Source organism: Lissotriton vulgaris, chromosome 1_2 (assembly GCF_964263255.1).
Source record: "Lissotriton vulgaris chromosome 1_2, aLisVul1.2, whole genome shotgun sequence".
Lineage (NCBI taxonomy): Eukaryota > Metazoa > Chordata > Amphibia > Caudata > Salamandridae > Lissotriton > Lissotriton vulgaris.
Window position 1 is genome coordinate 89,838,782 of NC_141686.1, and position 14,583 is coordinate 89,853,364.

The window sequence follows — 14,583 nt, forward strand, 5'->3', positions numbered from 1 at the left end:
TGCTAGTATTGGAAGGCAATGGAAAATCAATTTAGTATTTCTGTTTTATTCACTTTTAAATTGACTTTATACCATCTAAGATTATCTGTTTTTATTGCATTGTTTTTTGTAAAGGTTTTAACTAACCATACAGAATAAAAATATTTTTATTAAGAAAAAGAAATGACTGGATGTTGGAACCCCAGTGAAAAGGATAGATGATTATGGCCTATGTTTTTTAGTTTGGGCTTTCTGGAAATATCGAGACCAGCCTGTACCGAATTAAGGCCACCAGAGTCACCTTTTGTAACTTTGACTCAGCACCTGTGTGAACTCATCCCTGTTAGATATTATGGAATCTGCCGGTGGTATCTTGCAGTCTCCTGGGATGAACATTTGAATAGTTATAATGGTTGTGTGTCTACTTACTACTGTACAGTTCTCTAAACGACTTCCGCCACCTGAACATGGCACACTAGCAGCGTCTGGACAGCAAAATGTCTTTGTGAGCTAAACACTTGCAGCTGACATCTGCAGAAAACTCAAAGCCGCAAGCTCAAGGGGGAGAGACTATGTTGTACAGTTGGTAGTCTGGGAGTCTGGGACTGGGTCTTGAGTCAGGTGGTTGGGTCAGCCAGCAGTCTGTAATCAGGACTTGAGTGGCTGACTCCACCTTCCATCCTTTCAAGGTCAGCAAACGGACTACTATTCAACTGGGAAGCAGTGATTACTTTTATATCTAGTGCTTAATAACTGCTGATGTTTGGTATGAAGCGCTAGATAAAAATTCTATTTCATTCTTAGAATGCATCGGTGGCAGCTGGCATATACGGAGAGTGGTGAGATGGGCCACACCATGTCCTCTTCGCTTGGGTGTTGCAGTCTTCTCTCCTTGAGGCTCCAACGCATGACCCAGCCAACTTCCCTAACCAATCCTGCTGCTGCTCTCATGCTGTTAACCATTATGAAAGTAACGCCAGGATTGGAGCGCTCCTAAGAGCATTGGAAGCCTGTGCTTTCTCTAACTCAGCTGTCTTAGACAACTGGGTTAGAGAGGTTTAAAATGTACATCTGGCTGGCCATTGCAAGACAGGCGGCCAAAATGACATGCACACTTTAAACTTAAGTGCACAGCTCCCTGCTGCCACTCAGCAGCAATGGCTCGCCCTGTGTTCACACTCAGTTCGGGATCGATTGGTGAACAATAAAATGGTAATAAATAAACTTTATTACCATTTTATTTTTCAGCTCTGGGTCTTTTCAGGGGCATTTTTTAGTGGGGCAACGCTCCTCTGCTTTAATGGAGGAGCCGGTCCTGGAAGCTATAGCCCCTTCTGGTCTTGCTTGGTTTGGAAGTTATGCTATCTAGCATTCTCGCACAATAAAAGGGGTGTTCCAAGGTGCTAGGCACAGAACCACCTGTATATGGTGAGCTTTAAGGTAGAGAGGTGTTTGGGAGGGTGAGGGAGTAATGTGGCATTTTAGGGTAAGGTTGTGTGTAAGTGATGTCATAAAAAGGTTAAAGATGGTGGTCAGTTGAGAGGGTTCTGGCAATGAGAAAGCAAGCAATGGGACTTCTCTGACACAACAGCAAGTACAGTGAAAAAAGGTGATAAAGTAGGTATGTAAAGAATATAGATTGCTTGCTTTACCATGCCAGGTATTATATGGCAACATGTATAAAGCATTTAGTACCCCTACGTGTGGCGCTAAGCACTTACCTATATGGGTAGAGGGCTACGACCTGTAGAGTGTGTGCAGTTTGAAGTGTGTTGTGTTTGTTGTGATTCTATGTGGTGCGTGAGGACCACCGAGGTGCGGTTATTGTGTTCTGGGATGCAGCGCTTAGAAGTGCGATGGATCAAGAAGTGTGAAGCAGAGGCATGCAGATTATAGTTTTCAGCAATCTGGCAGGACGAATAGTTCTGCTACTCAATTCTGCCGCTCCCTAAAGACGCTTCTCCGTGGTTCGGGAGAGTAACACATAGCAAGCCATTTTGGCCTTTAAGATTCTGTCTATTCCCAGTTACATAGCACCAAGAATGAAAACCCGGAAGACTTTCGCAAATAAAGACTGCTCTGAGCAGTAGCTGATATTACCCAGTATTCCCCTCTGCACCAGACAGTAGCTTGTCCAGCCGACTCTTCCTAAAATGGAAAATACATCCCATTGAACATTAGTAGCGCACTACACATCTCAGCCCTTTTCATGAACATTGATGCATGGCCACGCTCCATATATTTTAGTGCAAGATGAATCTCGTCCTGTAGATCCGCTATGTTGTTTTTCCCTCTGACTTTTAATAATCGTTGGTTGTGACATTGTTCCACATTCGGTCCATCACCTGTTTTGTTTGCAATTGCCGCCATAAGTGCGCTGGGGATGCTCAGACGTGGGTCCCAGGCACTCCACACCACTTGGAGTCAAGCTAGCCGGGCTGATGAGAGGTGTTACCTCGAAACCGGTCCGGTCCTCGGATGCTTGATTCCGTTCTGGGAAGGACATGGCTTTTGTAGTTCGGACTGGACTGTTCCCATGGGGCACAGGGTCAGAGCTGATTTGCATATCGCCATTGTCTAACCCAGGGTGGTGTGGAGTGCAAAAAAACGATGGATTTGGGCCCAGATCTTTGGACTGGGTTGAATGTGTGACATTGTTCCAAATTCGGTCCATCACCTGTTTTGTTTGCAATTGCCGCCATAAGTGCGCTGGGGATGCTCAGACGTGGGTCCCAGGCACTCCACACCACTTGGAGACAAGCTAGCTGGGCTGATGAGAGGTGTTACCTCGAAACCGGTCCGGTCCTCGGATGCTTGATTCCGTTCTGGGAAGGACATGGCTTTTGTAGTTCGGACTGGACTGTTCCCATGGGGCACAGGGTCAGAGCTGATTTGCATATCGCCATTGTCTAACCCAGGGTGGTGTGGAGTGCAAAAAAACTATGGATTTGGGCCCAGATCTTTGGACTGGGTTGAATGTGTGACATTGTTCCACATTCGGTCCATCACCTGTTTTGTTTGCAATTGCCGCCATAAGTGCGCTGGGGATGCTCAGACGTGGGTCCCAGGCACTCCACACCACTTGGAGTCAAGCTAGCCGGGCTGATGAGAGGTGTTACCTCGAAACCGGTCCGGTCCTCGGATGCTTGATTCCGTTCTGGGAAGGACATGGCTTTTGTAGTTCGGACTGGACTGTTCCCATGGGGCACAGGGTCAGAGCTGATTTGCATATCGCCATTGTCTAACCCAGGGTGGTGTGGAGTGCAAAAAAACGATGGATTTGGGCCCAGATCTTTGGACTGGGTTGAATGTGTGACATTGTTCCACATTCGGTCCATCACCTGTTTTGTTTGCAGTTACTAGCATGACAGCAGCATCGTGATTGGTCTGAGTGGCCTGTTTGCTGCTCAGATAGTGCCTCGGAGCCATGGGACTGTTCTCCACCCGGCTGTGCAGCACAGCCAAGTGGAGAAATGCTAAGTGCACATGACTGGCCGGCCCAAGACAGGCGGCCAAACTGTCATGCGCACTTATGGTGCACAAACCACTCCTCCTCCCTGTGACTCTAGCCGCGCCCCACCCTAGCCTGGCCCCATAGCCCATACTGAAAATAAAATGATAATAACGTCTTCATCATTTTTCTTTTTCACTACTCTGAGAGCAGCCTTAGCAGAGGAGCTGCTGCTGGGAAAGAGTAAACTAAGGTGTGGGCAGTGCCTGTTAGAACGAGAGCTCAGTTCACTTTACTACTGCAATTATGGTGACATTTGGAAAGTAAAGGGGCCATCCAAGGAATGATGTCAAAGTGCAGCTCAGAGCCTTAGCTGACATCATCAAACAAAGCTGCACCCTACAATGCGTATTGTTGTTTGTTAGCAAGTAAGGACTGAGCACAGAGAACTTTTTCCTCTAGTCTGGATGTTGTACTACAGGTTTGCAAATTGACGAATTCAAGTAAGTCTTCCATCCTTCTGAGGTCAATAAATTGCCTGCCATTGATTTTGATAATAACAATGACTATTGGTTTCAGAGCTACACAACAGCAATTTCTGTGCTGTCAAGCAGTAATATACTTAAAATGTGTTCTTATGAACCTGTGGAGAGATTGATGAACAAGTGTGAGGACGAAAGGCTGGGTGAATAATTCACCAGACAGTCCCACCATGCTGATTTGAAGCAAAAACACAAGTGCAAAGTTAGGAGGTTTAGATGGCTTCAGTTGCCAACCAGAATCAAGGGAGTGGCGGTGAGGCTGGAAAAACGTTGGTCAGTTTCTTTGTTGGTGAAATAGGGACAGGTTTCCCTGGAGGAGAAGCCGGAGAGGCAGTTAGTGATCGGGGACTGAGCGAGGAGCTGAGGCCATGTTGTAGAGTCGGCAGTTTGTAATCTGGGTTTGAGTTAGAGAGCGAGAGACGGACCAATTTAGAGTTTGGTGGAGAGGATACTTCATCACAGAAGCAATGTACTACCCTCTTTGCCAAACTGACGTTCTTCCCACCTCATTTAGAGTCAGACAGAACTTCAGTATGTCAGCGGCAGAGATTACTGTGACAGTAAGGGATGTCCGAGATTTTGCCATTTGACCTTCCGATTTAGACTGAGCTGTCAAATGCTAAATGACCCTCACACAGTGGGAGAAATTTCCCATGGCGAGGGGCTCATTATTTTTTTGTATTTACAAAAAAAATACTGCTTTGGGATTTTGCTTTTGACAATATTAAAAATATTGAAGGTTTGCCATACAGCTCTGTCATGTTGGCGGAGCCATCCGTTCAGTTTCAGTTCACTGACAGGAACTGCCATGACGGCCATTCCTGCCAGTGCAAAAGATGCCTGCTAAGCTGGCGGACATCTCTAAATTTGGCAGACAGACTACCCTTGGCATGGCAGTAGTAAACTACTCCGCTATGAAGATGGTGCATACTCCTTCCGCTGAACTCTAACTGAGGGCCTAAACTGTAGAGTAAGCATCCTGTGTTTGGGGTTGAGTTAGGTGGAAATGTCCTCTTGTAGAGTCTTCAGTCAGTGATCAGGGCTTGAGAGAGATGGATAAACCATGTTGTTGAGTCGGCATTCTGTGATTGGGCGTGAGTCGAATAGCAAGGTCCTGCTGTAAAGTCGGCAGTCTGTGATCTGGGTTTGAGTAAGGGGAGAGATCATGTTGTAGTCAGCAGTCTATGATTGAGCCTTGAGTCAGGTGGCGGGGTCCTGCTGTAAAGTCGGCAGTCTGTGATCTGGGTTTCAGTAAGGGGAGAGATCATGTAGGCAGTAGTCTATGATTGGGCCTTGAGTCAGGTGGCGGGGCCCTGCTGTAGAGTCGGCAGTCTGTAATCTGGGTTTGAGTAGGGGGAGAGATCATGTTGTAGTCAGCAGTCTATGATTGAGCCTTGAGTCAGGTGGTGGGATCCTGCTGTAGAGTCTGCAGTCTGTGGTCTGGATTTGAGTGATGGGGAGAGATGAAGTTGTAGAGTCGGCGGCCTGTGATTGGAGCTAAAGTCAGGTGCCAGGGTTATGCTGTCGAGTCAGCAGTCTGTAATCAGGGCTTGAGTGAGGTAGATAAACCACGTTGTAGAGTCAGTAGGCTGTGATTGGGGCTTGCGTCAGGTTGCCGGGTCTTACTATAGGGTCCGCAGCCTGTAATCAGGACTTGAGTGACGTGGAAGGGCTTTGCTGTAGAGTCGGCCGTCTGTAATCAGGGCTTTTGTGTGGGGGGATGAATCATGTTGTAGGGTAGGTAGTCTGTGATTGGCAACTGAATCGTACAACAGAGTCATGCTGGAGAGTCGTCAGTCCACGGTGTATAATAATAGGTTGCTAATACACCACCTCATCTGCACGCCTACAAGCGCTGTAAATAGGTGGTGCTGAAACCCAGCTCATGGTACTCAATTTATCAAGCTGTGGAAGAGGAGAAGCTGAATCTCGGCAATATGCTGAGACTAAAGATGGTTGTATGATATATGTTATGGAATATGTCAACATATGCTATCTTCATTTCTGTGAAATGTCCAGTCCAGTGAGTTGCCTGATTGTCTCGGATTAAATAGTGTTATAATATTATGTGTGCCATTTCACTAAGCTGATTTACGTTTTACTATGTTCTTTAATATTATATTGTGCTGTACTATGGCATAGACCCTTGTAAAGGGCACAGGTGCAAGAGTCCCTGAAATAATAGAACCTGCAAAGGACAGAGGACATTTTGATTTCACCCAGACAGATTTAGATCACTTCGCGATACATAAATGGTGATAGCGTAACCCCTTCGGAGCACCCTGCTTCACTAATACAGACGCAAACCCTGACTTGTTCTCTTATTTGTGACCCTTTGACTGCCATTTCCTTTTCACTGAACCAGAAGTCAGGTGGCACCAAAGGGCATTGAATCCCACAAACGGCAAAGAGCTATCAATGCCTTGCCACTTATCAGCACTCTCGTGATAGGCTGCTTTGCACCAGTGGTCAAAGTGCATTAAAAAAAGTATGGAAACTGTGATGGCTTTGCGCAAAGGGGGCGGGGCTAGTGAGCAACGAAGAGGGCCAAAGGTGTGGCTAAAAAAACAAAATATGCTGTAACTTTGTTTGGTCTTTCACCTTCAGGGAACTATTTATAAAATAATGCACAGCCTGAATGAAAAACAAATGCAGCTTAAGTTAATCAGTGAGAAATGAACTGTCGTACTTTATGAAACTTCTGTTAGTTACTGCACTGCAGAGGTCGGTGTCTGTAATCAAAAAGCCACAACATTGAATCCTAGTTTGTGCAGTGGAGAATAGTGACTTGTGTATGTTTAGGACTTGAACACAGGAAGCTGTGTCTACCTGGAAGAAGCCTCTCCCTCGTGCCTGAGAGGGGAGCAGGATCTGTAAATTGAATCAGTGAAGCTCCTGTGAAGTGAACCCAGGAACGAGTTGCAATGAGACATTTCACTGTGGAGGCCTAAGTACAAGTGCTCTGTCTTCATCAGCCACTTTTTAACAAGAGCATTTGCTGTAAAGGTGAGTAAACGGATTTTAAAAGGCAGTTGTCCGAAATAAATGTCTTGGTGCCCCGTTTTATTTCAGCACCAAGCATGAGAACAGGACTGGCTTCTCCTGGGCGCTTTTTGGGAGACACTTAAAGCACATTTGTTGTACAATGGTGCGAGTGTAAAGACGTTTCATTCATAAATCATTCACATTCGTTTTCATAAAAACTCGTGATCACTTACTTTCCTGACATGTTTTTCATTATATTTGTTTCTTTTAATCAAACTGTATTACTGTCTTGTTCAGTAATCACAAATACATTGCTCTGAGGGGGCTTAATTGCTTCATACATCTACAAAGGTTGAGTTCCCGATTTTTCCACAGAATTCAGTTCACCTAATAAAAGCCAGACTTCGGATTTCTAGCACCTCAGTCAGGACAAGATTATGACCTCTCTCTCTCTGCAATCTTGTTCTATATTGTCTGTCAGCAGTGTGGACGAGGATATTTTGGGCTCGGTAACTACCAAAACAACCTTCACAGGAAGGGTATAGTTGCATACCAGAGCAAGATCACATTCTGGATTCATCTAAAGAACTCTGAATAAAGAGTGTGCGTAGACTCTAGGAGAAGCGAGGTGAGGGAACCCAACTCCTGTGGAAGTGGAGGAAGAGAGTATAGATGGGCCGCGAGGTCTCCGTTCTGTGCCATCCAAAGCAGGGAGCAGCATTTCTGGGTCCCAGAGGGGTGCAGTCCAGAAGGCAGAACAATGGAAAGGGGTGTGAAACTAAAGTCAGCTGGTGTGTCTCTGTAGGACAAGAATTTCGATTTAAAGAGACAAAGGTCTGGCTCTAGAGGAAGGCAGCCCAAGCCCTTGAAAACGAAAGGTTGTGTTGGCTCATGAACTTAGAGTGAGAAAGATGAAACGTGGTTCCTGTCAGACTCCAGCATCCAGCGCATCTGGCAGCAGCTACTGCGGGCGGAGTGAGAAGCCAAAACCACACTTCTCAAAAGAGGTTGTACTCCAGTGATGGGTGATGACAAAGACAAATGACAAGAATTTGTATGCAGTGATGTTTCATGCAGAAGTGCACTTGGGGCAGCGATTGTGGTGGGTTTCCCTTCAGTCGGGAGGGATGTCACACTTACTCTGAGACACAGCAGAGCACATGTAACACAAAAAGAAATCTTTTAATAAAAGGGGTTGGTGTGCTCTGAGAATCATGACAAGAAATGGAGGTACTGTCCGAATGAGTCTCACGACTCCAGGGAACATGACGTGACTGCCTCTTCAAAGCACTAGGCAGCTGAGTGAAAGGCCGCGACGTGACAACATATACTGAGCCGTACACTTTACTTACGAAGGAAGAAGTTAAGAGTAACTGTTTTTGCTGACACAATTGCCTAATAATTTATAATGTTTTTAAAACCTGTAATGTATGTGTCTGAAGTGAGTTCCCTGAATCACGGAATGTCTCCGTGTCAAATGATTCCCGAACTGAGTAGCACCTAGAGTGTACCAGCAAGAAGGTGTTTCTCGGACTGGCGCTACATGAAATCGAATAATTTCTTCTTTTACATGTTCTGAACAAATATATAAACACTTCCGGCAGAAGGCACAGACAACAGGAGGGAGAGAGGGTTTTAAAGAAGGCACCAAAGCACATTGAGCCTGTAGTAAGAGAAAATGGATAAAATAAATAGTGCTCCCAGTCTAAATAACACATGTGTAACAACCGCAGTAAAGGGGACAGTCGGCATGGGAGGTGACAAATGAAGAGGAAGCGGTACTAAGGAGGAACTAACAAGCCTATTTACAACTCAGAAGCCAGCATTTACGATGGACAATGACACAAGCCAATGGCAAATATGGGCGGGGCTTCTATTCCCCACTCCACTACAGCAGATCGCCAGAGCAGCACATGGCTGAGTCAAGCTCGACTTAAAAAGGGAGATGCAGACAAAGACAATGCTTACTAGGAAACAAACAAACACTTGGAACAGCAGACACGAACATTGACAATGGCAGACACAAACACTTTAGACCCACGAGACATTTGAAACTACAGAAAGATAAAATAACATAGGAAACAGCAGACACAAGTACAGACATTGGGAATAGTAGACACAAGTACAGACATTGGGAATGGCAGGCAAACACAGAGGCAGGAAATGACAGTCATACTGTTGAAGCAGCAAACACAGAGATTGCAAATTGAAAACACTGATATCAGTAATAGCAGGCACTAATACACAAATTGGAAATGGCAAACACAATCACAGAAGTTGGGAATGGCAGACAAGCACACCGGTGGGATGACAGAGACAGCCACAAAACGCTGGGTCTCATATGTAGCAACATTCTGCAATGGGAAACCATAAAGAAGTGGCAAATTTGAAACGAGATAGGATTGGTTGAAGAGTTGACAAACAGGTGTGAGTTGTGTTTGTGGTTTATGAGCGTGGGACGGAGGCTTCTTTGGTAGGCTAGTTCTAAATGGATTTTATGATTCGCTTTGTTGCCCATGAAGATTGTGTTTGTGGTGCCTGATCTCCTTCTCTCTCTTGTGTTTCCAGATGCAGGACGCTATGGGCTACGAGCTCCCCTGGGTCTATTTCGTCAGCTTGGTCATCTTCGGGTCCTTCTTTGTTCTGAACCTGGTTCTTGGTGTTCTGAGTGGGTAAGTGATTGGCAGTCAATGCATCCCTTTGCTGGTGCTTCTGCATGATGCTTCACACTGATGCTGTGCCTCGTGCCCAGCGGCAAGGAGTTCCTCAATTAAAAACCAAAGAAACGAGCCAATGACATGAGGGTTACCTGGCGTATGACAGCCAGAGGTAGAATGCCTCTTCCAACAGGGCAGGGATCCGGTGCGCCCATTTCCCTACCCCAACCTGCTGCCAGTGCTTAATGTGTGCAGGAGGCACCAGCACAGACTTTGGGGACTGGGACTTAATTTCATCATCATACTTTGACCAAGATAAGAGAAATAAAGTCAGAGATGGAAGGAGGAAGAGAAAGATGGGAAGGAAGTGATAAGGGGAGAGACCGGAAATGAAAAAGAACCTGCACAAGTGAGATAAAGAGACAGGAAGTACATGGTGGGGAAAGAAAGAGGCTTGAGGTGACATCCAGACTAGGCACCGGTGCTTGGTTTCTACAATAAAAAGGTACACACGTTTTTTTTACAAACTAAGCACTGTGTGCGAGTTCTAAGGACGCCCCTTCTCCACAATGACTGTTGTGGCTCGATAGATTTGAAGTTGACTTGAGAAATGCCTTAAGTCAATGTAGGCATTGGAACTTCAGTTCTGAAATGTTTGCAGAATCGAACAATACGCCTCGTACGTAAACACTATATTGAAGTGTTTTATCTAAATTGTATCTTTTCGTTGGCTTGAGTTTGCATCTTGGTGTTTCTTTGACTCTGTCCGTTAGTGTTTATGGCTTCCATACCCATTAATGTATGTCTCACATGGAATGTTGGACATTGTCAGACTTGTTCACCTCCTTTTCCCTTAAGTCTGTCCAGCAACATTAGGAGTAGTGAATGGCGAGGTTAGAGCTTCCGTTGCCAAACACAGTTCATCCTTCAGGGCAGACATGTGGGTTCAAATAATAGAAAGTACTCTAGGGGGCGCAATAGCATGTGTGCATGCTTTTCCAGGGAACTTTAGCATTACTCAGGGGCCGCCAGCATTTGCCTAGATCACTTCAGCGCTAAATGTGTTGCAGCGCGCGTTCACGGGTGCGTTTGCCTCGTTTGCATGGGTGCGTGGCTTCTGCAAATGAGGTAGTCATTTTCCTTTGCATTCAGGCCATTGTACAGATGTAGGGGAAGGAGCAAAGAGGTTGTCTGGAAGTGCATTGTCTAAGTGTCACAAACAGTGCACAGTCCTAGGGGGGCCTGTGCAAGGCAGGAAGGGGGGAGTCAGCCCCCTCCTCCAAGCATCCCTCACTTACTTGCAGGGGCTCTCTGTCACCCTTACAAATACAGGCCGGTTGCTGCCTAGACAGTGAAAGGCAGATCCGTGGGTTCAAACCGACGGTCTTTCTTTTAATGATGCGCTGCTCCGAGTGCAGATACACGAGGAACAGCACATTTGCACCAGGCAGACTTCAGTTTGTGGCAAGGCACAGAGTGGGACAGCGATCATATCCGTAATGCGGCCATTGGACCAGATTTGTAAAATGATGAATTGAGCCCAGGGCTTTAAGTGGGATGAAAAAACTGTGGGGATCTCTCAAGGGGGCGTGGCCAATGTAATTAAGGGCTTAGCTTTAAACACAAGCTAAACGTTTGTGCACTGGTATTTTGTTGTTTCTGACATTGCATCCAGATATATGATACAACAAGTAACATCATACCTACAAGTCAGGACTATTGGCTTTGTCAATGGTTGTTAGTTTCAATAGATAAATAAGCAGCTACGGCGGCTTGTATATAATATTGAAAAAGCTTTCACATAAAGCCCTTGTGACACCACGACAATGTTGCTGCTCCTCAGTTCCGAAAAGAGAAGAGAAATCCAGAGAGAAAATTACTCTCTTTAAAGGATTTCCTTTCCCCTATAAGGCACGAATGAAAACGGACCTCCTGTGCCAGGGCACAAAACAGAGCCCGATAGAGACCCGTTTCGAGGCCCCCTTTGAAAAACTGCCGGAGCTCAGACCCGGTGAGACCCAGCCCACTTAAAGCTCTGATTGAGCCCTTTTCTTGCATCAGTCACTAAAATGTTGGGCGACATATAGACTGTAATGAAAAGAGCACCACCCCAGGGGCGGCGTCCCCTGAATCCACAGAGAACTGTCCAGTAATAGAGTAATCCAAAATTAATCAGGAGTGGAAACGCTGATCCATTCTCAAAATAGATGTATTTAATCCTCATGAATGCTTGTTCATCAATAGCTGAATTCATCTCATTCACATCTTGACAGCAAGAAGACTTGAGTAAATCAAATTAGCGATCCCAATGCATTTCGAGCAGACGTTGTCCTTCATCAGGGGCATTTGCGCCTTCGGAAGTAAATCGAAGTGAATTCGACAGCAGAGTTGAAGATAGCAGGAGAGTGAAATAGAAACATATAGACGTGCAAACATTTCAATAAAATCTGTTATGCAGAGTAACGAAGATTTATGGTGGCATGTTGCTGTAGAGTCAATCAGCAGCATAATATAATAAGTTAAATATTTTTAGAATGGGTGCTTTATTGTAAAGTTATGGGATTTTTGTACACTGCCATATTTACCATTCAAGCTTCTTTCTGTTGCCTGTTTTGTGTCTTGGTGCGTACAGTATTCTGCTGAAGGTAAGTTATTGCAAAGGAGAGGCATGGAGGGAAGTTTTTAATTTGTAAAACTATAAAAAGCGCAGTTTTTCCTTGGAACTTGGGAGCCTCCCATCAACGTTGCCATGGTAAGCCATTGTGCTGTGGTTGCCAAAAGTCAGGACTGCCTAGTCCTGATTCCACCTCACCTCATATCTCCCTTTCACTTCTTCTCTCTTTATTTCACTCTTGGTTGTTTTTTATCCAATCTTTCCCAATTCTCACTGTTTTCGTACCTTTCTTTTCCTCTTTCTCATTCTTATCTTTCTCCTTTTTCTGTCACATTTTTAATTCCTTTAACTCTGTAAAAAATCTAACTGATGGTTCCTAGTCCCCAGAAATGAGTTCCGGTACCGCCCTCCTCCAATCACCAGTACAAATTAAGTGTGTGAGCATCTCCTCGCGGACCCTGTTTTCATGTCAGTGTCACCTTAGTCCCAATGACTGTGTGTTCAGGCCTTTGCTGTATGTGTGATCCTTGACTTTGTGACAGTGTCCTCTCTGTCCCCAGATCATTGAGTTTCTGCCTATTGTCTGCAGTCCGCGGATTTTCTCAGTAGGTGTCTTCATGATGGGGTCAGCGTTTGCACATCTCAACAAACCAAGTGGGTGTGTGTGTGTCTAGCTGTATCTGGTGATGCACTAACCATACTGTGAGGCTGCTAAAAGGTTCTATGTCAAGTCGTTTGCAAAATGAAATGAATAATATATGTAATAAGAGGACCAACATGCCTATGGACCAGGTCGAGAAGTTAAATTTAGCACATTTCTAGGCAGTCCCTTCATAACACACCCTTACATTGCTCCTATAAATGCCCACCAGCTCATTAGGCACTTGTTACAAGTCTTCAGCAAAGAAACAAGTGTACTACGTAGTAATGGAGATGAGTTTGTGTAGTAGTAATGACTACAAAGAACATTTATTGTAGATCAAAGCCAGATCTCCAAACCAACCAATCACGGCACGTTCACCATACTCCGGCATTGTTTTTACTATCTGTCTCTAGTCTTCCTTCTTGAGGAACTTGGTACCACGATTAAAGTGAAAACAACCGGGAAAGCACAAAGTTAGAAAGAAATTAAAGATTATAGTTGTGTTTACTCAGTGATAGTACCTGCCACTGGACAGCGTGGTTGACTAATTGGGATCTGAACAGGATCCACTCAATTGAGCATTGGAACATATGTGCAGTTCGTTGTTCGGTATGCTAGGTGATATCAGTATGCCGCACTAGCAGTGTCTGTGTAAGGTTGCTTGCTTGCAAGTCAAGATGTGTTTTTAAGGGTAAGGGGAGTGAAAAGAGAAGGGGTTAAGGTCTTCCCTGAAGCTGACAAACATTGATTTAGACTATGACGTGTATGTAAAGATGTTTCAATCACTTGTGGCTAATTGGAATAGTGCGCGTCGCACCGGCCGATGACTTTGGCTGTAAGCGTGTTGCGCTGCAGATGGGTGACATGCTGAGGGACTGGTGGGTCCTTAAGGGAGATCTTCTGGCAGAGGTAGACAAGGCATGTTGATGAGGCACGTGCAACCAATACATCTGGTTTTAGTGTATCACAATCCCTTTTTCACACTCAACACTGGCCTTCAAACTATTTGCTCAGACTCCAGACATCAGCATGTCGAGTTGAATTGTCCATAAGCCATGGCTCGGCAAACCCTCCATCGTAGACTATGTAGTGTGTTTTGACTTGAGCTGCCTTGTTGAATTAGCGGAATATATTGACTTTTGTTGATAAATATTCCAATTTGTTTCCATATGTGCTTGCCATGCTATCCGAGTAAGTACAGTAATCAGTTGTTTGTCCAGTTTCCCTGCCCATCCATCCACCTCCCTCATACCTCGCTCTTCCTTCCAGAGAGTTTTCCAAAGAGAGGGAAAAGGCCAAGGCCCGGGGAGATTTCCAGAAGCTGAGAGAGAAGCAGCAGCTGGAGGAGGACCTGAAGGGCTACTTGGACTGGATCACCCAGGCAGAAGACATCGACCCGGAGAACGAGGATGAAGGCTTGGACGAGGATAAACCTCGAAACAGTGAGCTCTGCTACTTTATCCTCTTCAAAGCATGCTCTATTGTTGCTCCTACATCAGAGTATCTTAGGAAGATCTGCACTTTTGAAGATTTCATTAGTACTGTATGCCGTTCCTGTCTCTTTGAGGGACGCTGTATTAGTAATCTGTGTCTGAACTAAATTTAGGAATGTATTTAATTCTCATATTGTCCTTATACACACATGGGAGATGCATATCACTATATTAGTTGACTCCTGCATTAGCGATACATAGGACTGTATGTGCATGGTA

At 45.2% G+C, this 14,583-nt stretch overlaps 1 protein-coding gene across 2 annotated transcripts in view; it reads left to right on the plus strand.

The window, feature by feature from the left end:
• CACNA1C (calcium voltage-gated channel subunit alpha1 C) overlaps window positions 1–14,583 on the plus strand; it is a 1,657,037-nt gene that overhangs the window by 861,293 nt on the left and 781,161 nt on the right. For both annotated transcript variants that reach the window (XM_086952879.1, XM_086952878.1), the window contains exons 8-9: window positions 9,526–9,629; window positions 14,141–14,313. In XM_086952879.1, the coding sequence (XP_086809005.1) occupies window positions 9,526–9,629; window positions 14,141–14,313 (277 nt within the window). The remainder of the gene's footprint in view (window positions 1–9,525; window positions 9,630–14,140; window positions 14,314–14,583) is intronic.